At 53.0% G+C, this 27,585-nt stretch overlaps 4 protein-coding genes across 11 annotated transcripts in view; 1 reads left to right on the top strand and 3 right to left on the bottom strand.

Moving 5' to 3' along the window:
* KNL1 (kinetochore scaffold 1) overlaps positions 1-1,685 on the bottom strand; it is a 28,709-nt gene extending 27,024 nt beyond the window's left edge. Inside the window, exon 1 of the mRNA XM_082317617.1 lies at positions 1,651-1,685. The gene's annotated coding sequence lies outside the window, so the exon portion shown is untranslated. The remainder of the gene's footprint in view (positions 1-1,650) is intronic.
* A 2,269-nt stretch (positions 1,686-3,954) lies between these two features.
* RPUSD2 (RNA pseudouridine synthase domain containing 2) lies at positions 3,955-10,101 on the bottom strand (the record flags this gene model as incomplete). Its single annotated transcript, XM_082317329.1, has 4 exons — positions 3,955-6,478; positions 7,197-7,493; positions 8,880-9,367; positions 10,065-10,101. 4 exons carry the CDS (start codon positions 10,099-10,101, stop codon positions 5,666-5,668), a joined length of 1,635 nt encoding a protein of 544 aa, XP_082173455.1. The 3' UTR covers positions 3,955-5,665.
* LOC309593421 (protein-L-isoaspartate(D-aspartate) O-methyltransferase-like) lies at positions 9,511-15,351 on the bottom strand (the record flags this gene model as incomplete). 3 transcript variants are annotated; one of them, XM_082317950.1, is made up of 9 exons in its annotated part: positions 15,251-15,351; positions 14,485-14,610; positions 13,482-13,586; positions 12,945-12,976; positions 12,343-12,447; positions 11,561-11,681; positions 10,936-11,021; positions 10,541-10,710; positions 9,511-10,197 (listed from the first exon to the last, which is right to left on the bottom strand). In XM_082317950.1, the coding sequence occupies exons 2-9, from the start codon at positions 14,591-14,593 to the stop codon at positions 10,185-10,187; spliced, it is 741 nt and encodes a 246-aa protein (XP_082174076.1). In that variant the 5' UTR covers positions 14,594-14,610; positions 15,251-15,351. The 3 variants fall into 3 exon arrangements, with proteins under 3 accessions (XP_082174076.1, XP_082174075.1, XP_082174077.1); XM_082317949.1 differs by lacking the exon at positions 15,251-15,351 and adding an exon at positions 14,800-15,213 and having other exon boundaries at positions 9,521-10,197; XM_082317951.1 differs by lacking the exons at positions 9,511-10,197; positions 15,251-15,351 and adding an exon at positions 14,800-15,216 and having other exon boundaries at positions 10,537-10,710.
* A 119-nt stretch (positions 15,352-15,470) lies between these two features.
* Positions 15,471-25,542, top strand: CCDC32 (coiled-coil domain containing 32). Of its 6 annotated transcripts, XR_014228886.1 has the most exons (6): positions 15,494-15,534; positions 15,901-16,150; positions 18,196-18,352; positions 20,173-21,725; positions 21,841-21,915; positions 23,695-25,542. XR_014228886.1 is itself a non-coding variant. In XM_082318411.1 (4 exons), the coding sequence occupies exons 2-4, from the start codon at positions 15,910-15,912 to the stop codon at positions 20,309-20,311; spliced, it is 537 nt and encodes a 178-aa protein (XP_082174537.1). In that variant the 5' UTR covers positions 15,471-15,502; positions 15,901-15,909; the 3' UTR covers positions 20,312-21,988. The 6 variants fall into 6 exon arrangements, 3 of the variants coding, with proteins under 3 accessions (XP_082174537.1, XP_082174535.1, XP_082174536.1); XR_014228887.1 differs by having other exon boundaries at positions 20,173-21,915; XR_014228888.1 differs by lacking the exon at positions 23,695-25,542 and having other exon boundaries at positions 20,173-21,456; positions 21,550-21,988.
* Positions 25,543-27,585: the final 2,043 nt, after the last annotated feature.

The raw sequence follows: 27,585 nt of genomic DNA, 5'->3' as shown, positions 1-27,585 counted from the left end.
CGATAAGCAACATCCAGTGCTCTCCCCTTGCCCACCAAGTCAGTTACCTCACGGTAGGTGATTTAAACCACAAACTGAGTCTTATTTTCCAAGCTGAAACTAAGCTTTATGTAGGAAAAAGAAATCTCTAGATTTAGCAAAATGCTAAATCACATAAAACGCTATTGCATATGATTGGGATATTGCTCACAAGGCAGAGTTTGAATTATGGGGGGAAGGAAGAGGAACAATCTTTTCAGAAATATCAGTTTGCTCAAAGACGATGTTCAGGCAGGGCAAGAAAGCACGATGAGAAAACTTAACCAACAGATTTTTTTTTTTCCCCAGTAAATTTCTGTTTGCTTAAACAGAAAAAAAAAAGCACAACTTTAAAGACACAATTGAATGTGAAGGTATAACAAATAAGAGCCAGAGAAGTTTCCATTAGAGGGTAGATTTAGATTAGATTAGCTATAAGGAAGAAATTCTTCACCGTGAGGGCGGTGAGGCACTGGCACAGGTTGCCCAGAGAAGCTGTGGCTGCCCCATCCCTGGAAGCGTTCGAGGCCGGGCTGGATGGAGCAGCCTGGTCGGGTGGAAGGTGTCCCTGCCCGTGGCAGGGGGTGGAACCAGATGGTCTTTAAGGTCCCTTCCAACCCAAACCATCCTATGATTCTATCCCCGCCACGGCTCCCCAGCCAGCAGCCTGACGGCTTTGCACGTAAGAACTGCTGTACTGGATCAGACTAAACACAATAAAGAAGTGACATAAAAGATGGCTGTGCATACAGGCGTCTGGAGAAGAGCGAAAGAACAGAGCGCGGCTATGGAAAGCCCGGTTTAGTCTGCTAGGAGGCCTGTTAATCTGGAATTCACCTCCCGATCACCACGGTCAGCAGTCATTCTCTAATCCTTCTTTGAACTCATTTACATATCTGTGACCTACAAGCATATGGCGGCGAGCTGAAGTGCTTTGTTATTCTCTTTATGAAAAAGCATCTCTTTTTATTCTTATATTTGATAGTTAATTATCTCTCAGTTCCGCACTGTGAACATGAAGAATCACTCCGTAATTCTTTTCAGTTCCTTCATGATCGTATAGATGCCCACCCAAGCCCTCCTCGGTCCTGCCCCTCTTTAAGAGTACCAATGTATTTAGTCTCTCGTCGCGATTCCCTGTTGTTCTGAAGCTGTCTCCCTCACGCCCTTCGCTTTGCCGCCCTGACGGGGCCGACAGCCGGGCCGCACTCTCCAGAGCCACCTCCAGGTGCTCATTTACACCTATTTGTCACTTATACCGGCGTTTCCCCAAACGTGGCTTACTTCGCACTGATCAGGGCTGCGTTTTTCGGCCCGTTCACCAGGCGATTCCCCTCACGCCGCCCCCGCCTCCAGCCGCCCCCGGTGGCATCCCCTCAGCCGCGGGCTCGGTGCCGCTCGGCCCTCTCTCCACCTCGCTCCCAGAGGCGCCAGCTCTGCGGGGAGGCCTCTCCTCCCAGCGGCACCGACCTTCTCCTCCCGCCTTTTCTCTGCCCTCCCCTCACCGGTCCTCACCCCGCGGGATCCGCCCCAGCCACAGGCAACGGCCATCGCCTCAGCCGCTCCCGCGCTTCCCCGCCCCGGCCTCCTCTCGCCTTCTCCCCGCCGAGCCCCGTCCGCGGCCGCTCTCACCCGCTGCTCCGGACACGGCCCTCACGCCCGCCGCCGGCGGGGCTCCCCCCGCTCCTCGCCGCCGCTGCCCCCCGCTCCCATAGGGCTGGGCCCCGCTTCGCTATTCAAACCTAACCGCCGCCCGGCGCGCCTGCGCCCCGCGCCAACGCGCCGCCGTGACGGCAGCGGCGTGGCGCTCTACGCACAACATGGCGTCCCCCGGCGCTCCGTACAACATGGCGGCCTCGGCGGGACCAGCCCGCTGCCCGCCCTTTCGGTATCCCCCCTGCCCACCACGCCCCGCCGCCGGAGCGATGAGGCTGGCGCGGCAGCGGCCGGCCCGCCCGGGGTTGCTCCGTTCCCGCGCGGTGGCTTCGCTCTGCGGTGCGCTACGAGGGGCCGAGCCCCCGGCGCCATCCCGCGGCGGCGGGCGGGAGAAGATGCGCGGAGCGGTCGGGGGACTTTCTTATAGGCTGGGCGAGAGAGCGGGCTGTCGTGACGAGGTGGCCGAGTGGTTAAGGCGATGGACTGCTAATCCATTGTGCTCTGCACGCGTGGGTTCGAATCCCATCCTCGTCGAGAAGTTAAAATTTTCTCTCCCCGCTCATTCTTTTTTTCCGCTCCTCAGAAAGGAGCCGGGCTCGGGAGCCGCCAGCCCCGGCGCCACCGGCAGCAAACCGCTTGGGAATCCCCCTTGCGATCCCAAGGGATGCCTCCGGGCCGGCCCCCAGCGGGAGCGGTGGGTCACTATTTGCGAGAGCAGGGGCTGGGGGAGCTCCAGCCAAACCGATCCCGGCGCCTCGCTGAAAATCACCTCAAGGTCTGCTTTAGAAGAGTCATTATTGCACTTGGCCTCGCTTTTCGTGAAGCTACGATGAGTTAAAAAGCATAAATGATTGTATTGAAGGGATACAGGCAAGCTTTTCCTCCCTGCCTAATCCGTCAATAGGTAACTTATAAAAAGCATGGAGGCAGGAGCGATGAACCGCAGGGCTGCCGGAGCTGCGCGGGAAGGGGCCTCCATCGCCTCATTTGCAGGTTTAACTACACCTAAATCCTTGTGGGAATTATACGAAATCCAGAGAACGGCCAGATCACGGCTCCGTAGCCTCGCAAACGGTGCCCGCGAGGGACCGGTCGGACAAGCGCGATGGTGTGGGAGGTGGGCACCCTGGGGACGTTTAGGGGTTAACTCTGGGTCCATCCATCCCACAGGACCACAGCAAGGTGCCCACCAGGGTTTGCCAGAGGAACATACATCTGTATAGGTCAGGGCTGTAGCTGCTGGCGAGATGCACCTTCTCCCCCTCCTTTGCTCTAGCATAAAACGATATATCAAAATAAAACTGTATTGGAGAAAGGGCTTTTTCCAGGACCCACATTTTGTGCGGATAACTCTGCTCCCCATCACCCCGCAACCAGGGCACAGCAGTTACCCCAGACCCAGGCGTAGGTGGGAATTCATCACAAGCCATCTCCAACAGCGACACGTGCCCTATTAGCAAAACAGCAAATGCGGGCTTCTTGTGCGCGTTTACAGCACGTAGCGGCTGGACACCAGCTCTGGACCGAAATAAAATGAAATACGATGGGATTGGCGGTAGGTTGTGAAACCAACCTTAAATTTTCATTGTTCAAGTGCTTTGAAAACAGAAGCCCCGGGGTTTCTCGCCCAGCAAGCTGTGATAACTGATGCTAACTGCGGTCATTATGCATAGCCAGAAAAAGTAAAAACGCAGCACTGAGCTGCAGCTCCTCGCCAGGCCCTGCAGCCACCCAGTCTCCATCTACGGGCACGAGTCAGCAAAATCCTTTTCAGACACTTATTTCTTACTGGGGGGGGGGAATCCAAACCCAGACAATATAACTTGGGACACCTCAAAGTCTAATTTAAAACTTGTCCCTAAATCTATTACTTTTCCCTTGTGTCTAAAGCTAGTAACAGCTGCAGACACCCTTATTTATACCCTGAAGGTGCCCAAGTTTTATTTACAGATACATGAAATATGTATTTCAGTGTATGAAAAACCTGGATGAGACTAGTTTTTAGCATCATCTCTCCAACACAGGGGACCTTTTACCTCTTTTGTTTAACAAGCTGCCTGGAGCTAAGTACTAGACCTGGCTTTAATATGTGATGGCGGGGGGAGGGGGGGGGATCAAATCTGTGGTTAAAGCAGACTCACGAGACCCTTGGCAGGATGTGGAGGAGCAAAGCTCAAGCCTAAGTGAACACGTATGGCAACATTCAACACATCAGATGGATGATCCAGGAGAGAAAGAAATCACTTGGCTATTTTGAGCTATTGGAAGAAGTAAGCTGGTTTATTCTGCTTTGGTACACGAGCCCGGATCCTGGTAACAGCAACAAGTGATGCTCGGAGCCTTGCTGAGGAGGAAGGCCGGCATTCCTGTGGGCCTGGCCAACCTTAGCTCCCCAGCATCCCGCTCACGGATACCTGTGAAGCAGGGAGTTCTCCAGTAACCTGTGTGAAATGGGCAAACCGGTAATAACAGATCTGCACGAAAACCACGCCTGGGGGGGCTGAGAAGCAGCCAGAGCTCCCTAGGGCACAGCACGACCAGGAGAGACCGCCCGAGACCAGACCGCGCTCCAGCCAGGCTGGTGCCACACTTGCTGAATAGTATCAGCTCCTCTGGATTCCTTTCTTCACCTTTAAAAAAGGCTTCTTTAATATTTTAGAAGTGCAGAACGCTACGCATGCGCCCTATGTAGGAATGGGCGTGGAGAAACATGGACATGGAGCGACAGGGCTAGAGACCACTGTCTGCAAACAGTCCTGAAAACACGGCTCCTCCCAGGTAAAGGTTTTGATTGTCTGCAGCAGTCACGACCACTGGTGACACATATGGAAAAGAGGAGAAAAAAGAAGGATAAAAAAGAACCTGAGACAGCAGAATTATTATTATAACCCAGAGGCGACCATATGAACACTGATGAAAATAAGAACTATAGTGATATTTATCATCCTGGAAACATATAAAACATATTAAAAAAAAGTCATCTGGTTCATAACACAGCTTTTGTTTTTTTCTTTAAAGCTGATTGTCACATTGAACTGATATTAAAAACAATCCCACGCCAATCAGAAACCACCCACCTATAGTAAGGTTTAAAGAAAAAATGTTTAAAAATCGAAGTTGGCAGACTGACCTCTGCTTTGGATTTCTGCTCAAGTATGACGACATTTTCAACGAGGTGTAAGGGATAGAGCGCGACAGGTTCTCGGAAGAGAAGGCAGGTGTTTTTGAGAAGGCAGGAGATACGTCACAGGGGAGGCAGCAAAATAGAAGGGCAAAATCTACTAAATCGCTCTCCTTATAAATCTCAAAGACAAAATCTGGGGAGTAGTACCTCCAAAAATAAGCCCAGTATAAGGAGATCCATCGCTAGAGTTACTAACTTTAAGTCATTATTTGAACCGATTCTAAAAGAGCAATTTCAAAGCAAAGTCTACCTTGCTGACAAACAGTAAGCACAAAATGGATCGGCTTCACCCTGCTCTGATTTTACCTTACGGCATTCTCGGTGATAACGTTTGGGGTTTAAAAATCAGTCTGACAATAAAATACAGTAAAAATAGTTTTGTGTGTGACATGACATCCAGCATATTCAGCGACATTCCAGCAGCTCTTACTGTAAGATACAAGAACATAGCAGGCCGGAAGAAAAATCAGTTGCTGACAATTTTAAGTGCATGCACTTCATTATCTGTGTGGATAACCGACAGCAGACCCAGAACAGGCTGAGGTGAAAGGCAAAGCGGCCCGTGCCGAGTGATGGTTGTTGCCCTGCAGTGCTAGTTCACCAAAGGGCAACATAAATCTAGAGCAGAAAGACCAGACGGGGCTACGACACATCTTTCACAGTGCCTGTCGGCAGCCAGGAATCCTTCCCACCCCATCTCAAGTCACAGGCAGTTTGTTCACCTCAACCCCATTTGCAAAGTAAATCTTAGGTCTTTACAAGACGCTGTCCTGGCCAGCAATGTCCGCAGGTGCCAGATGTCCTCGGTCATTCCTCCCAGTCTTCCATTGCCCACTCGGGCATCTTGGAGCAATACTCAAACTCCGCTCCCTTATAGCGCAAGGCGTGTAGGTACATCACCAGCTCCGTGGGAGATGGGTCCTGCCTTGTAATTTTACACTCCACGCATAAAGGGTCCTTCTCTTCTGAACTCTTTTCTCCCATTTGCCCATCCTGATTCTCACATGAACCGAGTTCTTTAGTTTTTTCAAGCGTTTCCAGGTTGCTATCAGAGGTCAGTGGACAAGCTGCTGTGTCATTTCTCTCGGGATCCTTAGCGTCCCTCTCGGGATCCTTAGCGTCCTCGGCAGGGCAAGAGTTCTCATTTATAGGATCAGCCGGCACAGACTGTGTGCGGTCACTTGAATTACCACAGTCTTTATTTTCAGCATTGGAGTTCAAGTCCTCCTCCGAAATACCCAAGATATCCAGGCTCTGTTTGGAACAATGCTCCTTTACTAGCGCTTTAAGGAGTTCTTCATCCGTTTTGTCGATCTTGCCACCTTTCCCCCTGTCGGGGCCCCAGGCTTCCATATTATAGATGGGGTCGTTGACGATAGGATGCCCCAAATACTGCAAATGGACCCGGATCTGGTGCATGCGGCCAGTACGGGGCAGACACTTGACTACGCTGGTCTTGCCGTTGTAACTGAGTCTCTGGAAGATGGTTTTGCAGAACTTCCCTTTGGGGTCCACGCGGCACACTCCCACTTTGTAAGAAACAACCAGTACGGGCTCTTCACAGACCACCTCGTGTTCTGGAAACTCCCCCACCACACGACAGACATACTCCTTTTCCAGCTACGGGGAGACACAAGAGTAACTCTCAGAAAACAGAACAGAAGACTGTCTCTGTCCTGATGACACCCGAGCCCCAGCCTAGCTACTCCTCTCTTTCTCTTCAATGAAATACGTTTGTAAGCAATATACTGCCACAATTTTATTACAACTGAACCGGAAAGGGAAAAAAATTAAAACCAGCTATTTAAAGCCAAATTTCTCTTACGCTTCCCCCATCTAGCTGGGAATCAAGAACGCATTAAATTCAAAACTCCTATTAAATTCAAGAGCCATCTCTCAGTGACCTTCGGTTTACAGCCTTGAAGCAAACCCTGGAAGCTAGTACCCTACAGCTACAGTTCTGTTTGGGTCAAGAGCCACTGGAAAAATGAGAAAAACCTCTAAAACTTTTAAAATTGAAAAAGTATTGGATGCCTGACACATTTCCACTTACAAACACAACTGCTCTCTAACTGTTTTGCACAATCCCAGTCAGTTTGCACAGTCCTTTAGGGAAGGAGATCCCTTTCAATCTAATATTACCAAAATCAATTAAATTTTTAGTCAGTTTTTTTCTCTTGATGCTTCTCGTGCTTAATACAATAAGAACAGTAAGGTGACCACAAGCTGTTTCGCAAACTTGGACTTGTTTACACCAAAAATTTGGCTGACTTTGGACCTGTTTCAAGAAAATACCATGCAAGAGACTCCAAAAACTACCGCAGCCCTTAGCTCTCACCTGCCTCTCCCGAACCTGCTCGTCGATCCTCTTGGACACCTCTGCGGTCTTGGCAAACATAAGTACTCCCGAGGTCATGCGATCGAGTCGGTGAATGGTGTGCAGCTCCTTCAGATCATGCTCTTTGCCTAGGATGAAGATGACTGTGTTGTGACGAAACCTGCCGCAGGGATGTACTGGCAAAGAGGAGGGTTTGTCCACAACCACCACCTCATCGTCCTCCACCAAGATCTGGATAGGCTGGGCAGTGACTGGCGGCTCGTGGCGATGCACCGTATTCCTGAGAAAATCATTATTCTGCAAGACAAACAGACAATTAGTATGAATCCGGCCTGCATAAACACCCCATCTGGCCACACGCAATGGCGGCTTCACCACAGAATCATTTAGGTTGGAAAAGACCTTTAAGATCATCAAGTCCAACCGCTAACCCAGCACTGCCAAGCCCACCACTAGACCACGTCCCTAAGCACCACATCTCCTGGGCTTTTAAACACCTCCGGGGTGGGGACTCAGCCCCTGCCCTGGGCAGCCTGGGCCAGGGCCTGACAGCCCTTTGGGGGAAGAAGTTTTTCCCCATACCCAACCCAAACCTGCCCTGGCGCAGCTTGAGGCCGTTCCCTTTCGTCCCATCGCTTGTTCCTGGGGAGCAGAGACCGACCCCCCCGGCTCCAGCCCCCTTTCAGGCCGTTGCAGAGAGCGATGAGGGCTCCCCTCAGCCTCCTCTTCTCCAGGCTGAGCCCCCCCAGCTCCCCCAGCCGCCCCTCCCCAGCCTTGTGCTCCAGCCCCTGCCCCAGCCTCGCTGCCCTGCTCTGGCCACGCTCCAGCCCCTCCATGGCCGCCTTGGGGTGCGGGGCCCAGCGCTGAGCACAGCACTCGAGGGGCGGCCTCACCAGTGCCCAGCGCAGGGGGATGATCCCTGCCCTGCTCCTGCTGGCCACACCGTTCCTGACACAAGCCAGGATGCCATTGGCCCTCTTGGCCACCTGGGCACCCTGCTGGCTCATGTCCAGCGGCTGTCGACCAGCACCCCCAGGCCCTTTCCCGCCGGGCAGCTCCCAGCCGCTCCTCCCCACGCCCGCAGCGGTGCCTGGGGTTGCTGTGCCCCCAGGGCAGGACCCGGCCCTGAGCCTTGCTGACCCTCACCCCGGGGCCTGGGCCATCGCCCCGGCCTGGCCAGGGCCCTCTGCAGAGCCTCCTGCCCTCCAGCAGATCGACACTCCCGCCCAACTGGGTGTCACCTGCAAACTGGCTGAGGGTGCCCTCCATCCCCTCGTCCAGATCGTCGATAAAGATATTAAAGAGAACTGGCCCCAGTACTGAGCCCTGGGGAACACCACTGGTGACCAGTTGATACTGGGGGGGAACGAAAGCCCCTTTGTCGTGGAACCCAGGATTTAGCACAACAACTCTGGCATTCAATAACGTGTCCTAAGCACTATCTCCGTGCCTCGCCCGTTCTCAGGGGGCTGAGCAGGACTCCCTGGGAGACCCGATTCCCCTCAACCACCACAGACTTTGGCACGCCACGGCGTTATTTCACCGCGCCGGTGACCACCAGGGCGATGCTCATCGCTAGAGTCCAGCTGCGGCCTCCCACGCCGGGCTACCGGCCTGCCGCGGTACCTGCTCGTCACCCAGAGGCCTCCGGGAGCGCCCAGCCCCGGGGCGGGGGGTGCCCACCTTGAGGACGATGTCCAGGTCGCGGACGGGCTCCTCGTTGAGGCGGAGGCGGCCGGCGCGGGCGGCGGCCCGGTAGTAGGCGAGGGGCTGGGCGCGGAACTCGGTGCTGAAGACGTCCAGGAGGCTGCGGCCCACCCAGCGGCCCTTGCAGTAGGTGCGAAAGTCGAAGTAGTAGGGCCGCACCTTGCGCAGCCCTCCCTCGAAGTAGTAGGAGGTCTCGGCGAAGTGCGCCGCGCCGAAGCTCACCCCGGTGCTCAGCTTCCGCGGCGGCGGCACGTAGCGCTCCCCGGCCGCCAGACGCCGCTTCTTCGGGGCCGGCGCCGCTTCGTCCTTGTCCCCGGGGCCCGGCCGCTGCTGCTCCCCCTCGCCGCCGCCGCTCGGGCCGGGGCCCGGCTCCGCCATGCCGCCGCGGGGAAGGGGCGGCCGGGCCCCGCTCCGCGCCACCGCGCGCAGCCGCGCGGACCGCAGCGCGCCCCCCAGAGCGTAGCCTGGCGCGTTCGCGTGACGCCGGGCGGCGCGGCCAATCGCCGCGATGCCACGCCCCCCCAGCGCTCGCGCGGCCGCCCCCTCTCCCCTTCCCGCCCTTCCCGCCCCTCGTCGCCTCAGGGCGCGGCCCGGGACCGCCGCTCGCTACCGGGACCCCGCCGCTCGCTACCGGGAGCCCGCCGCTCGCTACCGGGAGCCCGCCGCCCCCGTAGCTGCTCCAGGCGGGACCCTCCAGTCTCGCTGCGGCCCGCCCGCCGCTCTCAAGCCTCCCGGTTGAGCCGCCCGTGCGGGAGAAGGAAGGGCGCACCAGGGGAAAGCCGAGAGCGCGGGATTTTTCTCAGCGTTGCTCCCAGAGATTAAATTAGTTGATGCAAGACAGGAAGACGACACGCTCTCACAATTAAACTTTGACAAGTCAGGGTAGATCGCTGCTCTGAAGCAGTAATTGCGTCTTATTTTCATCAAGCATTAGGCAGAGTAGTCAATATTAAAGAGTATTTTTAGTGAAGGTTTAAGTATTCCTGTCTGCTTTTGGAATTCTCTGTGAATACATGTTATCAGAGAGCACAGCCGGACTTCTCTGGATCCGCTGACTGTCTGGAGCCAGACATGGCCTCCAAGAGCCTCCCCCTGCTCCTGCTGCTGGAGAAACCCTTTTCTCCATCCCTCCGTAACGAGCTCTGCTAAAGCAGAACTTGCCTTCGCGAGCACGTCCACCGATAAAGCTTCCGCTCATAAAGCGAAACCATACGGACCATCTACAGCCACAAGTCCCATTCGTGAGCTTTCTGAGGTCACTCAGAGATATCCATCCATCTGTCAGAATTCATCCCTGAGGCAAAGAAAAACCAACAGTTACCATTCGTGGCCTTCAGTTCAGCAACAGAATCAACACGGCTACGGTGCTTATGAAAGTGCACAGGCTCCAAAAAAAAGAAAAAAAGAAAAGCTCAAGTCCTCAGTCTGCGAGCCCTACCTAACAGAAGAGACATCCTGCTCTCCTGCTGTGCCTTGCCACAGCCAAGCCTCTTGCTTCTCTCTTTTTTTTTTTTTTTAAACAAACAGCATCTGCTAGGAATCCAGGGCTCTGTCAGTAAAGCCAGCAGTCAAGCAGAGCAAGCTCCCAGGGACAGCTGTGAGGAAGAAACGTTCCTCAAGGGAGAGCAAATTTTTACCGAGGCCACTGCTTTTCCTTATCTGTCAGAGGAACGTAGATCACGCCCATCAGCTGCGTTTCGATGATCTGCCCGTCGCTGGTTTTGTCGTACTGCATCAGAACTTGGTTTGCGCCTTCGGGACCAACAGGCAATATTAACCGACCTCCCGGCTTCAATTCGTTCAGCAACTGGCAAGCAGAGAAATCAGAATCAGCAGAGCCAAAAAAAAAAAAAAGAGACAACAGAAAAAAGCCACGTTATGAAAGTCATGACACCTTGAAAAGCATAAGCTTGCCAGCTCCGTGTAAAACGGACAGAAAAAGAAGCTTCCAGTGGTTCCCCAGTTATTAGTTTTTTCACAGCTACTGACGCAGGCAGCCCACAGCAACAGCATCCAGCACGATCGCTCTTACCTCCTTCGGGACAGTGGCTGCGGCCGCCCCAACGTGAATGGCATCGTAAGGAGCCTCTTCGGGGTATCCCTGCCTGCCATCTCCAACTACGGGAGGAAAAAGCATGCAGAAGAGACTTGTTCTGATAACAACTCCACGCCAAAATAATTCTTCCTATAGCCTTTCAGTTGAAATCTAGATGATGAAAACTGTAACAAGACTGTGATGGGATTTTGAATGTTGTTGGTTTACTTTCTAAAAAGGGGGAGGGATTTCTGCAACTGAGCCACGCTAGAAGAAGGAACAGTCAAAGCCAGGAGGGCCTCTCAATAACACCGTGGCTTTGCGCAGACGCGAGATTCCAGATAGAGGAAGAGCTGACTCAAGTCACCCTCCCAAAAACCCACAACAACGCGTGCAGACCCATCCAAACAAACTAAAACCCAGATGCGGCACAACCGCTCTCCTCCGAAGAGTGCCTCTTTCTGAATTAAGAGAGTCACCGCACACTTGGAAGTCAGGTGTACAATAAGACTGCCTGTAACATTCAATACTACTTGTTTACACCGTGGCCTTCAGCTCTGCAGGCAGCCAGAGCTCCCGCGTTCACAGGAGAGGACGAGCATCGGGATCCCAGGGAGCTCACCCACAAGCTTCACACGGCCAGAGCTGAGCAGAGTCGGATCGTCTTCTTGGACATTCCTGATGGATTCATGTACCAGCTCTTTGATGTGCTCTACGCCCACAGCTTTCCCTGTTGGGCCCATCTAGAAAGAAAACCAGCAAACACGTATATACCTCCTATATGGTAGAGATGTATTTTATAGGGCAAGTTACTGTGGGGATTGGAGAATCTCCAGGAGGAAACTTAAGAGCAGAGTTTCCAAACAGGAGGTGCAAACACTCCACCCCCTTGGTTTTAAGGCTGAGTAGCCCCAGTTAGATTAGCGACGTGAGGGATGCCCAGACACTGCCCACAGGGATTCCCAGTAATCCTTCATTGCCAAAGAAATAATTATTTGGTAGAATTAGCAGCTTCTGTGGCAGGGCCGGTTCTTGACTAACCTGAAAAGAGGATCCTGACCAGCTTTCTAGCACTTTGCAGAAAGTAATTTCAGGAGTTTAGAAAACAAAGCAGCAGAGTGCGACTACTCAAGAAGCAAACTAAAAGGAACCTACAATGGACTTACAAAGTAGATTAACACTCCCCTCTCGATCCTAACTGGGTTAACACACAAAACACCTCACGGCAGATACAGCATCTATTTAGATTCCAAAAATTACTTTATTTCTTTTTACTACAAGCTGGTGTGGGAAGAGTTTAGCCCTTTCCCCCACTCCCGTCTCCCCCAAGAAGCACACCCAGCTATGGCAAGCCACCGGTCCCGATGCACCTCACTAGCTACAACCGGAGTCCCGGGAGCTTACCATCCGGGCAAAGCAAGCGGTAAGGTATCCGCTTCCAGACCCAACATCCAGCGCTTTTGCACCTTCCACAAGCTGATCCTTTAGCAATTCCAGTGCATGGGCATGCTGCATGGACAACAAGTACAAGACGGGGTGAAACATCCCATTTTAGTTTCCTCTCCTAAAACTTTTTCCCGTTCTAAGCACTATCTGCTCCGATTTAAACACAGCACGCCTGGCCTTTTGTCCGACGCATTCGGAGTGAAATTCAAGCGCTTGGCCTGGCAGACCTTTCTGCGGAACAGCATTTAGGAAGGGGTTCAGTAAGAAGATGTGAAGCAGCAGGAAAAAAGGTCTCGTGCAAAAAACGGACGACATTCACGGTCAGCCGCAGTTGCGCAGAATTCCTATCTAAGCACGCTTTTAAAGCAACTTAAAGAGTACAGGGCAAACTAATCTTAATAAGAAAGAAGCTTCACATATGCAGTGCCTAAAGAAACAAGCGTGATAATCACATCCATGGGATTCACCTTTCTGCTTTAGCATTTAAGAAAAAATAAGACAAAAAATGGCAAACAAACACTTTCCTCCATTTCTGTTAAAAGTAGAAAGTTTCACCTTACCATATGCGGTGCACTGATCGTAGCCTTGTATCCTGAAAGGGAACACGCGACAAAGGTTATGTGATAAAGAAATTACAATTAACATTACCAATGTGAACAGTTCCTTATCCTCCCCCTCAAGACAGGGAAACACTCTTTTCCGCCCTAAAGCCCTTCACCGACTTCCGATCCCCTCCCGTGGGACGGCTCACGAGCGCACGGCGGCCGCACGGCGCTGCGGGTCCCAAGCGCTCCAGCCCGTTCACCAAAACGCTCGGCGGCTCTCGCAGCCCACGCTCGCCTCCGCGCCCCAGGCCGGGCTCAGAGCAACCCGTGAACGTTTTGAACACGGAAAAGCCGCGTTGCTCTTCCCTCTGGATCCCACGGTTGAAACGCGGACGGGGTTTGCTCTGCTTGACCTATCGTAAAACCTGGCCGCTGTTCTGGGCAGAGCGCTCCCAGCGCGGAGAACTCGGACCTGCCGAGCCAGCTCGCGCCCCTCTGTCAGCGCGGCGGGTGCGCCGTAACGGTGGCGATGCTGTGCCGTAAGCGACTCACCGATAGACTGGGGAGAATCCATGTATGGGAAGTATTTGATGTAGTGACCTCTGTCAGTGGCCAACAGCACATCGAAGACTCGCTGGGATTTAATTATCCCTTTTTCTGGGAGAAGAAGGAAAACAGAGACAGAAAGGGCTTAAATCCTCAGTACTGTAGCAAGAGGGGATTTGGAAAGGGGGAGGAGAGTTCAGGGGGTTGGTGGAACTGGGAGAATTCAGCCTTCATAAGCGATCTGAGAAGGGGAAGACGACAAAGCCCAGATGGAAGCGAATCCTTTTCCGTCCCTGCGGCACCAGCTGAAGTCACGCCACGGGCCCCGCCACCAGCCCAGCCTCCCCGGGACGGTGACTTACCCCCACAACGCTTCTGGGGCTGCCAAAGGTAAGGAAAGAGAAAGAGCCACGCTTTCCCTCCTGAAAGCAGAGCCTCCGGTTCAGGTTCCAGGAGCGCTGGCATGGTGATTCAACTAAAGTTAAGAGCGATGGCTGCGGAAACAGCCAACACCCCTTCGCACCTCACCTCTGAGGGAAAAACCAGGAAACCAGCTTACAGGGGAAAAACCAGCTTGGGCAGCAGGGGAAATTCAAAGCCGGTTTCAGGCGCGTTGCTGCCCCAGCGGGGGGTGGCACCCGGCGCTGCTGCGGCCCCGCGGCCTCTCCCCGGCGGGGAGGCACAGCCCGCCAAGGAGCTCAGCGTCTACAGGCTCACGGCAGCACCGCGTCGCGTTTTAAAAGGCGTCGTGCGTTTTGTGCTCCAGAGGAGTGGAAGGCAGGCTGCGGGGAGTCTTTCCTGCCACTTCTGGCACAACATCACGTTTCCAGTTATAAATAGAACGAGTTCAGACTGGGACAAATACTGACATTGGGGCAATATAACTCCAGCGCCTCAGAACGAGCAGCGTCACAAGGTGTGACGCTGAATAACCGTACGCTGACGTGCCAGCGGATCCCGTCGGCAGCTGTCGGCCGTGCTCCGAAGAGCGGCCCGCGGCGGTACTCACTGTAGAGGTTGTTGACCAGCTCCGGGTGCGTCTTCCCGCTCGAAGTCCAGGCCATCGTCCTGGCGAGGAGCAGTCCCATGAGCGCGGCGCAGGCCAGCGGGCAGCGCATCCCACGCAGACGGGCAGCTGAGAGAGGGCACGCGAGACCGAAACGTCACCGTTCCTCGTTGTAACGCGACCTTGCGCTGCCATTCCAACCACGGCGGCGCCCGCACGTTACACGGGACAGGCTGTCAGAACCAACAGCTCTACCGTCATTATGGGCAAGAGCTGTCCGAAATAATTACCGGCCACAATTAAAATGGCAAATCGTACCTAAGGCAGCTGCTTCAGGCTGAGCCCTCGAAACCCCAGCCCCGGGGCCGGGCGGCGGGCGCAGGGCCGGGGAGAAGCCCTTCACCGCCGGGGGGGTCAGGGTGGCACCGGCCAAGGGCCGGGCGCCGGCAGGGGACGAGGCCTGCGCCCCGGCGGAGGGCACAGCGGCGGGGAACGGGGCGGCGCCTCCTCGGAAAGGCCGCGGCAGAGCCGGAGCCGGCGGCGGGAGCGCACCCGGGGCACCGGAGCCACCACCCCCCCGCCCCGGGGGAGCGGCTTCCTCCCCGGCTCGGCCGGCACCGGGGGAAGCGCGGCCGGGGAGGGGGCACGGCCGCCGGCCCGCAGCAGGCCCCAGGCCGCCGCCGCCCCACAAGAGGCCCGCGGCCACAGCGGCCCCTCCGGGCCGGTGCCGGGGCCGGTCCCGGGGCAGGCCCCGCGCCCCGGCACTCACCGCGCAGCCGCACTGGGCCCCCCGCGGCCCGTTGCCAGGTGTAACGGCTCGCTCGCCTCCTCCGCCCAGGGGAACTTCCGCCCTTTGCCAAGATGGCGGCGCACCGGATTCAGTTTCCTTCGCGATTCCCCGCCCTCCGCCGGGCGGCGGGCTAATAGGCGCCCTCCCGCCGCCGGGACAGCGCGGCGATTGGCCAGGCCCGGCCGCCAATCGACGCGCGGTGAGAAGCTGTTGCGGCTTCCCGTGTTTGCGGTGCGGGCGGATGCGGCGGTGGCGGGGCCGAGGCGGGTGCGGGGACCGGGGCGGCCCCTCCATGTCCCCTCCGTGTCCTCGGGGAAGAGGCTGGGGCGGCCCCGGGGAGCGGTGGTGACAGGGGCCTCCAGGGGAAGGGGCGGAGGGGGCGCCGTGCGGGCAGGGGCAGCGCGGCCTGCCTCCCCGCGGGGGCCCTGGGGGGCTGGCTGGGGCCTGGGTACAAATGCCACACGCTAGAGCGTGTCACGGCTCTCTGGAGGGAGGCCGCGCTGCCCCGGGGGGATGAGAGGTCCCTAAAACATCTGGTGACGTGACCTGGGCAGAGGGGGGTAGATAGGGGGGGCCTGGGAGAGAGGTTTTTCTGCTCGGTGTTCATCATTGAATTCCCCCCACCTCAGGGCTTCACGATGAGAATGATTGAGAGCGTTGACTCCGTGATCACCAGGTCCAGCGAAGACCTCTGGGCTGAGATCTGTTCGTGCCTGCCACATCCCGACCAGAAGGATGCTAGCGATGCTTTTACAGACTCCTTCACGGATTCCTACGCCGACGGAGGAAGCCAGGGCAGTGGATCAGATGGCTCTTCCCAAACAAACCTGAAGCCCTGGGCACCCCTGAATGATTCAGAGGTGTATTTAGCATCCCTAGGTGAGTGTCTGCTAAGGCTTCGTGAGGTGCCTGATGACAGCTGTGGCTCTGTTTACCGGCCGAGGTGACGGTGCTCGCGGCTCTGCTTGGAAAGGTGTCTTGCAACTATTTAATAGAGCATCTACTCGTTTCCTGCAAGCGCGTTAGTGGAATGAGAAGCGTGGTCATAGCTTCTTCAGCTATGCCACAGAAAGGAACTTTTTATCAAGTACAAACCAAAGAATTTGTTTTTTTTTTCCCGCAAAATAAGTGGGGTAGGGACACTGCTTTTTTTTCTCTGAAGAGCATGTAGTTCCACTGTAGTTGATGTCAGGAGGGGAAATGCATTCCGAACCCATTATAGAGCCTATGTGTTTTTGTGTTACCAGTGTTTGTCTCATTCTTTTTGTGGAGTCTCAGGAGACGCTTCTGAGTGGAAAGAGAAAAGTGAAATTTCTTCTGTGACCTGTTTTCTGGTTGGAGAGGCGGGGGACGGGTATGGGAAAGAAAGCTCTGGCGCTTTCCCAAATCACGCCTGCTAGAATCTGTATCTTAAGATGACAGACCATGCAGATTGTCTTTGCGCGATTGCTTCTCTTAATTCCTACATAATCTATAAAGCCATAAATTGATTGTGAACAGTGTAACAGCTGATAGAAACGCTTGATACGAGGGCTGATAAAGTTACCAGTACTGGAGCTAACATCCTAGCACAGCTAAGCGCTGCAGTCTTTAGCTCTAAGGCCACGGAATTTCTCACCCTGTTTTCAGTATTTCCCGCTCCCTTCAGCGGCCTCGTTGTACAGCAGCATTCAGCCTCGGGATGGATGCCCCTGTTGCCTGTTAGGAGGAAGCTTTGGGGTTCCCCTGCTCTCCAGCAGTTGGACTGCTGCTCCCTCCACTCGTAGCAAAATATTCCATCTTTATGGCTCTTCTTTTCCTCTTCTTTCCCTCCTGTGGAGTTATTTTTATCTCGGGTCAGTTTGTAACCTGGTTTGCGGCGCGGCCACACGCATAGTTGTCTTGGCTTGCGTAGGAGGCTGCACGCAGAAACAGGCCAGGAGGAATGGGTGGCAGAAGTGGCTTTTTAAGCTTTCATTTCTGCTAGAGCTTCCATCTTGCCTTACTTGCTGTTTTAGACTATTATTTCACAGTGCACTAAGTAGGGTTCTTAGTATCAGACCAAGGGTGCCACAGCCACAAGACATAAATTGGTCTTCTGGTATTAATAAACTGCTGCGGTTCCAACTTCTTCAGAAAATGCCGGTGGATTAATTTTTACAAGCAGGCTTCAGGCTAGATCCGTGTCTGTTTTCTCACAGCCAGGATGAAAGCATAACACTAGCACAAAGTTTCTCTTCTGTATTCTGGCTAAGTCAGCGGAAATATAAACCTGTTCTAGGTTTGTACCTGGCTGGGATTAGTGGTTGTGAAATCATAGCATCAGCCTGGCAGTAGTTTGGACAGATACCTGACCCGATTTAAGGAGGAAACCATTATAATGGGATTTTGTGACCAGAGGAATAAGTGAAATTTGCTTTCTTGTAGCTTTGTGTATTGCAGTTGGATTACCCTGCGTCTGGTAGGTAAGGAGGCGCTTTTCATCGTCCCCTGTGGCTGAGAAACCACAATATCACGTTCTGTTACGAGATAGCCAACTGATAACACTGCCGCACTCGCGTTTTTTTTTCCCCTCAGTTTGGGCATTATTAGTGCGATTTATATTCCATGCCAATTTGCATGGAAATTGTGGGAACTTAATGCCTGTGAGATCTGAACCCTCCTGGGTGATTTCATGGAAACTAAAACTCAAAAACGGGCAGAGTCGACTGATAGCATAACCCTTATTTCCTTCAGAAGCATCACCTAAAAATATCATCTTGTATACATACAAGAAACACAGTCACGCAGACTTGAAATACAGGGGGAAAAATGACTTTTAAAATATGACTCGGTCCTGAAAAGTTAATTTAACTTTTTTGATACAGAAATCCGAATACTTCTTTTCTTCCCTTGCAGAAAAACATAATAAAGATAATAAAGACCCCTCCTTTGCCTCTTCGCAGAGAGAAGACTGATGAGAATTAAAGGCTTGTCTCAAGAGGTGACCTCCAAGGATATGCTGCGCACTCTCGCCCAGGCTAAGAAGGAATGCTGGGACAGGTTCCTGCAGGAGAAGTTTGAGTCTGAGTTTTATGTAGAGGGCCATGACTCTGATGAGAGGTAATACACAAGTCGATGAGAAGGGGTTACCACTTAACCGTGTTGGCAAACAGGCTTTATTTCTTAAAAACTAAAATAAGGTTTTGTCAGGACTTGTGACAGGGCGTTATGGCACAAATAACATCGCGTTGCCACGTGGTAAAAGCTGTCACAGGCTTTCTGAAACAGTGATAATGGCCGTTTGCATCGCACTGGCGGGGAACGCACAGAGCATGTAGGGTTTGAACCTTCAACGCTGCTCACCGATTTTTGCGTCCCTGGGGCGATCCAGCGTGGAAACAACCAGAACCTGCTTGATAATTTCCCTTGTCACGTTCGGGGTAGGGAAGGAATGGAGTGGAGGAGGGGATGTCTAACGTGTCTCAGATTGCCTTTTTTTAAGGCTTAACTTTAAAAGTGAACCCCGGGCCATTCCCTACATCTCTGCAAGGGCCCAGTTAAGCACTGCTTCCGACACAAGTGGGATTTGAAGTTCTTTATAGGGTTGGTACCAGTCCTGAGATTAGATTTCCCGAGTGGCTCTCCCTTCCCTGCCTCTCTTACAGTGCTGCTGCTCTCTCATCCATTACCCTTTTACAGATGATGTGTGAATTAAGATGAGAGCCCTTTTCTTTAGCAGTCTTGCATTTCCAATCACTTATAATGCTCTCCATATTTCTCCTTTCTGAGCTGACATTTTTCATGATTGCTTCTAGCTGAAAAGAAGATTATTTTTCTCCCTTGAAGAAAATCTACTTAAGCTAGTTTGGGAATTTAAGTATGAAAAATAATCCATGTTTATAAGGAGTTTTTAGATTCTTTCTTTGACCAGTTAACTTCAATGTGATTTATATTTAAAAACAAGCTTTTGTAGATGTATTTGCTCTTTCTACTGTTTTTAAAGGCTGGGGATGTTATCCATGAAAGAATTTTCCTCCCTAGAATTTGACTATGAAGTTAGAGGTCGCTCCTGAATGGTGCCGAAGTATTTGATTCTCACCCACCCACGCAATTAAACAAGCCTTAACTTTTAAGCACACAGATAATTTCAAGGACATCACCAAGCGAAATTCTGCTCTTGTGAAAGAGCGAGAGCAAGTTAATTTTGTTGTGGCAGTATTGAATGACTTGAACCGCGCTTCTAGGAGATGAGCATACACACAAGCGCGCGCGCATACGTTCAAGAATCAGAATATTAAACTTTCAGAGCTATAGCCAGCATTTAAAGAAAGATGGGGGTAGATCTGTTCTGGTCAGACCAGTTATTGTGAGATAGGCTGTAAGACAGTAATTATGCTAGTATATATTTATAAACATCTATAGAATCTGTAGTATGGTTAGCATTCTAGAAAGTACACATGCTGCCTTTTTCTTCTTTAATGGTCACACATTTTTCTATGTGCTTCCTGTTTTGGTTTTGTTCCCCTCCCTTTCCCCCCTGTATTTCCTAATCTTCGTCACAATTAGGCAGTTGTGGGGTTTGTGTTAACGCTAGTTTTCTTACTCCCAGCCCAAAAGCTGGAAGTAGAATTGTAGTCTTTGGCTACAGAGGCAGACTAGTGCTTCGGGACTGTAAAGGCTGAGGTACCTGCTAAGGATTCTTTTCATCGAGAACAATCTGAGCATAAAACTTTTCTAACTGTAGTTGAAAAAGCTCATCTATAGCAGAATCTGCCTTGCTCCCCTGGCACAGGGACCCGTCTGCTGCCAGCCCTTGGCTATAGGAATACCTACAGAGGTGACAGAAATACACACGGAGGGTTTTCCCGAGACTTTTCTCATACGTTCCTGTGAGGCTTTGTTGCTCTCGTGTTTCACTCTGTGTCTTTGCTTTCCCTCAGCACGCTAGAACATCTGAAGCGATGGCTGCAGCCTGATAAAGTGGCAATCAGTACTGAGGAGGTACAGTACCTCATCCCTCCGGAATGCCAGCCAGAGAAGCAGGAGGCTGAGGAAGAACCTCTGGCCGCAGAGCAGTGAGATACGCGCCGGCCACGCCACAGAGCTGCCTCTGGTCCGAGCCCTGATGAAGTTGTACCCAGCGACAGTAATCATGGGGGGGAGGGGGGGACAAAAGTGCCAATTATCAGTCATTTAAAAAACCAAAAAAGCCCAACACACAAAAAACCCAGCTCTGGACCTCCAGAGATGGCGACTGGCATTTGTTACGGACAAGAGTGGAACGCCTGCCACGCAGCGTAGGCTGAACGGAAATCTTACTTGGATCCTCTCCCAGCCGTAGCAACCTGAGCATTCCAGTCCGACCGTGAATTGGGTGTAGTTCATCAGCAGACATATTCAACGAAAAAAAGCAGTTGGTCAGAAGCATCAGAAAACATAAGGGTCTAGAATAGAACAGATAATACCACTGAAGCAGTTTTTCTTCCTGTCTTGTACCTTTTTTATTACTCAACTGGGCATTTTTTTTTTTCTTTCGTGCAAAGCCCACTGTGGTGGTTTCTGTAGATCTTCGCTATTTAAGCCTGAGCTGGCCCTGAGCTGTGCCTGGAGGAAGACAGATATTTTTTTTTCACCGACACAAATTTGGAGCCCTAAAGGAAGCTATCATTGCAATCACTAAATTGATGGTATCAGTGGCATGGTAACTATTGAACGTTCCTCTCCGTGCAGTGTACCCTCCTACAAGATCCCACTGTATTGGCCAAACTCGCTATTATAGAATAGACTGGAGGGGCAGTATTTTTTTTCTGTTGTTGATCATTTTGTACCTGTTCTTTGTCCCCTTCAGCCTCTCCAGAAGAGGGTCAGATGAGATTCTGTATCGGGAAACCAAGAGCGATAACCAGGGAGGCTGCAAATAACTTATTTCATCACAGACCTGCATAGACTTATCTGACTTTAAATATGTTCTAGTATTTAACTGTTTTTCACCCTGTTTAACTCTGCAGAGGGTTATTTCCCGTTACTAATCAAAGAATCTGTAATCATGTGCTGGTGTAAGAGTAACGCTTCTGTAACCTGGGCTTTGTCTTGGCACGGACACCGGAGGTCGGTAGGGGGAAGCCGTGCACGTCTTCTGGCGGACGGAGCTGGTTAAGACGGGAATTGCTGGGATATTCCGCAGTTCATGCACGCCGGATCCACACCGTGTTCATTACGTACCTGTACGAAAATACATTTTTAAAAGTAGCTTCTTCATACGCCGTCCTGGTTTCCCGTCTCTGTGCGGTTCTGAACGGTGCTGTTACCTCTTTCAGCGACAGCTGTTGGTGCTGCTGCCTCGGCGTCGTGACTCAGCGTTTGTTTCCACGCTCGGCGTTGTCAGTACAACCGCCCGCCCCAGGCTCGCCGTGCCCAGAGAAGTCGCACTCGTAACTCTCCATTAGAACAAACACCTTTTTTTTAAAGACTTCAGAAATACGGTGAATCACCTGTACGTCAGGGATACCAGACTTGCAAGTCTCGTGTCTTGTTGGAGGGTGGGTTTTGTCATCTTTTAAATGCTCCTTTCCATTTCTCTCTAAAAATAAGTCTGCTTTCCTGTGCAGATACAGTGCTGTGAACCTCTCTCACCTGTGATGTCAAGCTGTAACAAAGATGCTTCTGAGTGTTTACCAGAAGTGGTACGTACAAAGAGAAAGATGCAGTTTGTCTGTACCCAGGCTGTTTTGTAGTCAATACAGTTCCTTCTTGTGATTAGCAATGACTGTGAGGATGCTTTATATTATTTTGTCTATTCCCATTAAAGCTATCTGAGAAAGAAATGTATTCAGAATAACCGTGCTGACCCACTTACTGTCCCAGGTCCACATAAGTTAGCGTTTCCCCTAGAGAAGGGGCCTTGGCGGGAGTAGCTCGCACCGTTTCATTTTAAAAAACGGCTCAGAAGCCCAAGGCAGGGGGTGGGGAAGAGCTGTCGCCCAAGTACACAATTAGCTGAGGGCTTTGCATTTGCAGCGATGCTCCGGCAAGGCACGCACGGGTGCGTTCGTCAGGCGACTGAAGAACGAGAAGGTCGTCTGCCCTGATTTGTCCCAAATAGCAGCTACTCCGAGTAGCCTCTTGCGCGGGAGGGTCCGTTTAAGCGTAGCAGGGAGGACCGGCTATTTCCACCCTTTGCGTTTGTAAAGCGCGCTCTGCCAGGACGGCGGGGGCGAGTCCTGTTGCCGCACACGGAGAACAGGCACCGATCGTTTTCCTCGGCTCCGGGGACTTCCAGTAAAAAAGACAAAAAGAGAGCAGAATAAGCCAGTACCACGGAGGTCAAACCAGTGCTTTGTGACGGAGGGGGAGAGCAGAACTGGCGCTGGCCATTTCGGTGGGTGACGAAGAGGCCTTCGCGGACGGCCGCATCCAGTGCCCACAGGGAGCCCCCATCCCGGGGCGGCGCCAGCTCCCGCCGCGAGCCGCGCCGTGGCCGCGTTGTCGGAGGGTCGGCTGGCTTCCAGGGGCGCCGCGTCGGCGCTGCCGGCTCGGGCAGGGGCGGGAAAGCTGCACGAGCGCAGGAGAGCGTCGCTCAGTCCTGCTGGGCACCGGTCAGAAATACCCAGTGTTCTCTGTTGGTGCCCGTTGATTGGCAACGTCGGCACAAGGCAGTCAATTAGGTCCTGAAGCGCTGCAGCAGCCTCTTTTCAGCAGAGAATTAAACCTGCCAAAGCGCTTGTGGATTGGCATTTAACCGCAGACTGCCTTCGGATCGAGCAGGGCCCAGCCCTCCCAGTTTGCAGGCTGGCTCCAGAGGCTGGCCGGCTCAGCCTGCCTCGGCGGCCAGGTGAACAGTAGGACTGAAAGACCTGAGCTGTCCACTTACGAACAAACAAAAGATTTTTAAAAAAGCTATTTTATAAGTACCCAAGCTATTTTTTATCTACTTTTAACCTAACCACACTTTTACCATATAGAAACATTTACACCTGAGTAGCCTAACCCTGGGCTGCTCAAGGAAAGGGCCGACATTAGAGTTGCAAGACATATTAGAGTTGCAAGACATATTAGAGTTGCAAGACATATTAGAGTTGCAAGACATATTAGAGTTGCAAGACATATTAGAGTTGCAAGACATATTAGAGTTGCAAGACATAGACATATTAGAGTTGCAAGACATAGACATATTAGAGTTGCAAGACATAGACATATTAGAGTTGCAAGACATACTCCTCTGTTCAAGCCCTTAAAAAAACTTCTTTACAACATCGCTTAAACCGCATACCTGCGGAAGCGCGATGCGTCCGGGCAGCGTTGTTGCAGTTGCAGGTGACGCTACGTGTGGTGTAACTAGCAAGGCCTTTACTTCAGGGTGTTACGGTTTATTCCAGGGCAAGCAAGCTGTTGAGCTCCTGCCGATCAAACAAGCTCCTGCTGGTACAAGCAGCATTTTCACTAGGGTTTTTTTTTTTGCTTAGGCAGCAACAGCAGCCCTCCTCTACACGGCAATAATTCACATGCCGGGAGATGCGCCAATCTAAACAAAAAGAGGAGCTGTTGATAACGGCATAGCAACAGAGAAAAAGCAAACTATCAGTAGGTGCGGACGGGTCCACGGCAGCAGTGTCTTGTCCAGACCGCTATGCACAAGCACAGACCTGCTATCAAATACGGGAGGGGATTTTTCAGGTGCGAGAAACCAGTAGGCCCAAAAGAAACGTTAGCCCCTCGTTAGGTAAAGTTTGTACCTTTTAAAGGCAATACTTTACCCTCTTCTCTGCGTGAAACAGCATTTCTCCACCCCCTCCAACTTCCCGGAGGGACGGATGGCGCCGGTGCTGTAATGCATCACCGCCGTCGGGCTGCCAGTAATTTGTCTTCAAGATGGGGCAGAAGAAAGCGGAATCTAAGGCAATCCGAGCGCTGCCTCGCCAGAGCAACGCGAGGGCCGTGGCTGCCGGCGTCGCCGGCCAAAACGCCGGCCGGGCTGAGGGAGCACAGCAGGCAGCAAGGAACGGGGCGGCGGGAGGAGAGGCGGGCAGCAGGTGCCTCGAAGCACCTTTTGCTTGAAAGCAGCACCTAAACCAGCGAGTGGCTAAGAAAAAATAACGATCAGGCAATGGCGGAGGCTGATTAGTGTCTCTGTGGAATACAATCGGCCGTAAACATTCGTTAAACACGCCTATCGAGCACGAGGCAATGCACAAATTTAGCCCACCGCTAGGATTCACGCGTACCCGTGGGGAAGCGAGCACGGGCGGCTGCCTCCGGCGGCACGGCCACGCACGCCAAGGCCGCTCCGTTCGTCTGGGCTCGACGCGCGCCGATAACGCGCTCGCGGCAGCCTGGTCCTCCCCGCGCTTTCCCAGGAGCTCCCACCGCCCCTATGAGGATAAACGGTGGTTCACCGCGTACTTGAGCCGAGGGGATCAATCCGATCGAAGCGGGAGCTGGCAGCAGCGTACAGCGAGAATACTCCGTCCTGCTGCTTAATCGACGGGCTCTCTAGGATCTCGGGTCAGGAAACATCGCAGCCCGCTGCGGGAGGAAGGTCTGCGCTGCGACCGCCGTTTTGCAGAGAAGGTGATGAAGAAGCCACGTTTTCAGAAGCGGCTTCGGGCGGCCCCGCTCTGGTCGCTCTCTGGAGATGTCTTGCGGGTGCTGGCACCTGCGGTTATTTCTGAAAGCCAACCTGGTGACCGACAGACAAAGAGAAGGATAAAATGACAGCAGGCTCTGATTCCTGGCCGTCTCTGCACGGGGTGGGATGGACAGCGGGATGCCGCAGCAGACGCCTCAAGCACCGATGCTTCAAGCAGCATCGCCAGCTCACGGGTCGGGGATCCGCAGGGTGGGACGCAGCTTTCGAGTCCATCACTTGTACCCCTTCAGAGACAGGAGCTCCCAGTGCGGGGCAATACGAGCCTTGGAATAAGAGTGGCTTATCCCACCGGGGCTCTGGGAGCCGTAAAGATCAGGTCAGCAAGGGCTTTTCCAGGATAAGCACCTGCGGAGGGAAAGGCTCCCGGGCTGCCGCCGCCTGCCCCGGCGTCCGGAGCCGATGAAGCCCCCGGCTGACCGGGGGGACGTGCTCTGTCCCAGCCACCCAGCGATTCATTATCCTGCTGTCGTGTTCCAACTCCATCTCTCGCCTCACATCATCTTTTGAGAGCCTTCTGCTCTCCTTATCAGATTGTTCTGCTGTTCAGAATTAACAGCAGCTCTCAGCCAGACTCTGATACGGAGACAAAGACGATTTTCTTCCTGCTGATGATTTGGCAGGGATGAGTGCTCGCCCCTGAAGTCAGCTCTCAGCCAGCTTTAATAACGCCCACCCGCATCCAGCAGATTGGAACAGATCAATCTCCAATTTAGACAAAAGTCAGAATTTTGCAGAACTTCTCCTAGGACTGGCCCGCCCATTTCCATTCCTCTCACCAAAAAAATTCCAGTTGATGTTGATGATGATTATTTTTAATTTTCCCTTATTTAAGTAAGCTATGAAGGAAAAGATTAAAAGATCCTGCAAGTGAAATCAGGGGTTTCTAAGGAAAAGGGAGCCGCTGGGCACGACCTGCTTTGGGTCTGGCAGCAGCTACCCCGGCCACGCTAAATAACAAGCGACCCTGCTACTCTGCAATCCCCCGTTACGGGGCGTACAGTAATTAACGCGTCCGACTTCAAAGCGATGCCTGTGGAGAAGCAAAGATTTGTTTTTCCTTCCAAAGGAGGGAAAAAAAAAAAAAAAAAAAGAAAAGAAAAGCGAAGATAAAAGTGACAACCCCCCAATCTTGTCACAAGGGGCAATAACTGCTCCAAAGCGGTTTCATGACAGCGTATTTCTGAATCGCTGAGAGCTTTAAAATTGCAATGTTTGTCCTGACACTTCTAATAAAAACTTCATAACAGTATTTTAGCTGAAAGATGGTGTCTGTGGTTGGGGGAAGGCGGCTGCTTATATTTTTCAGGATGGATTTTGCAAAGCCAGGGTGGATTTTGGGATGCTTATTGCCCTCCCAGTGCCTTCGCAGTCCGCTGCCCTGCAGTAAGAGACCCAAACCCCTCCGGGATGCCACGGGGACCTCGGCTGCACGGGCTGGCCAGGGAGGCTCTCCCCCCTCGCGCTTCCAGACGTATTCAGCTTTGTTTTTACTCTTTATCTGCTTTGGGATGTCTCCGAGATCAGCCCCTTGCCCGTCCAGCTGGGACGAGGATCCGAGTCCCACCCAGAAGCCACAAACACAAGTCCCCGGCCAACAATTCCTGCTGCTCCCGAGGCAGCCAAAGCCGCTTGAATCTGGGCAGTCACGAACATCACGTTATGATGCCAAAAACGACACGCCAGGTTTGCTGCCAGCGCCGGGCCTGCGGATGCAAACTGCCCCGTGCCGACCCGGGCATGGTCGGCATCGCGGCCCGGAGAGAGCCGGCAGCCAGAGGGTCCGCGCCTGCCTAACGAACGGCCTCCCGGCTCGTTTTGGGGCGTTTTTGGCCCAGGGAAGAGAAGGTTTTCCATAGCCTGATTGCTGTGGGCTCCCTCCACGCCGCAAAACAAACCGAAGGGCACAAAGCCTTGAATCGGTGGCTACCTGCCCCACCTTAACGCCAGCCCCTCGCTCAGGGCAAGGGGGTAATTATCCCAGGTTTCATTCTGGCTCTCGTTACCACCGAGCTTGTCATAACGCTCTTGCATAATGTAACGGAAACGCAGTAATTGCTATAGTCACTGGACTCCGATAGCGTTGTTTGCCGCTCAAATCTCGTTAGGAGTTGTACATTATTAACTTCATCTTGCCACTGAAATCAATACCGAAGCGATGCTCGGCTCCTCTTTGTAATCACACAATGCAACTGCGTTACAGTAATAAATGCCCAATTAAGGGTAATTTCTCCCAAGCCCCTGTTTCTGAAGTCGTTATCTGCCTATCAATCGATCGTGCGGCAATTCACTAACTTGAAATAAGCTGGAAATCATTTCCGAGAGGAAACTCGGAGCAGAAAAAGCATTTCTGATGGAGGAGAGGCTGCGAGAAGCGGTGGCCGGAGGGGTGGGAATGGGGACGGAAGAGAAACGGCAGCAGGCGCGCTCCGAGCGGGCGCTGCGGAGGGAAAGCCACGACCTGCAAACCGCAGTGCTTGCACGAGTCGCCCTGACGTTTCGGCCTCCAGCACAGGAGCAACATTTCGTGACTGCACCGCGTTTCCCCAGCGCTGCCGCTGTGTTTCAGCCCGCGGGCTCTTCCCTTGCCCTTCACCCGAGCCCTGCCGCCGCCGATGGCGCTGCGGGAGCGACGCTGCTCGCCGCTTGATCTCCCTATGTTTTATGAGCTGCATCCCTCATCGCTGCTCCGCGGAAAAGCCCGCGGCCG

The sequence above is a fragment of the Platalea leucorodia genome (genome assembly GCF_965183815.1).
Source record: "Platalea leucorodia genome assembly, chromosome: 7".
In the NCBI taxonomy this organism is placed as follows: Eukaryota; Metazoa; Chordata; class Aves; order Pelecaniformes; family Threskiornithidae; genus Platalea; species Platalea leucorodia.
Note: the sequence above shows the minus strand (reverse complement) of the source record. Positions and strands in the feature narration are given on the sequence as shown.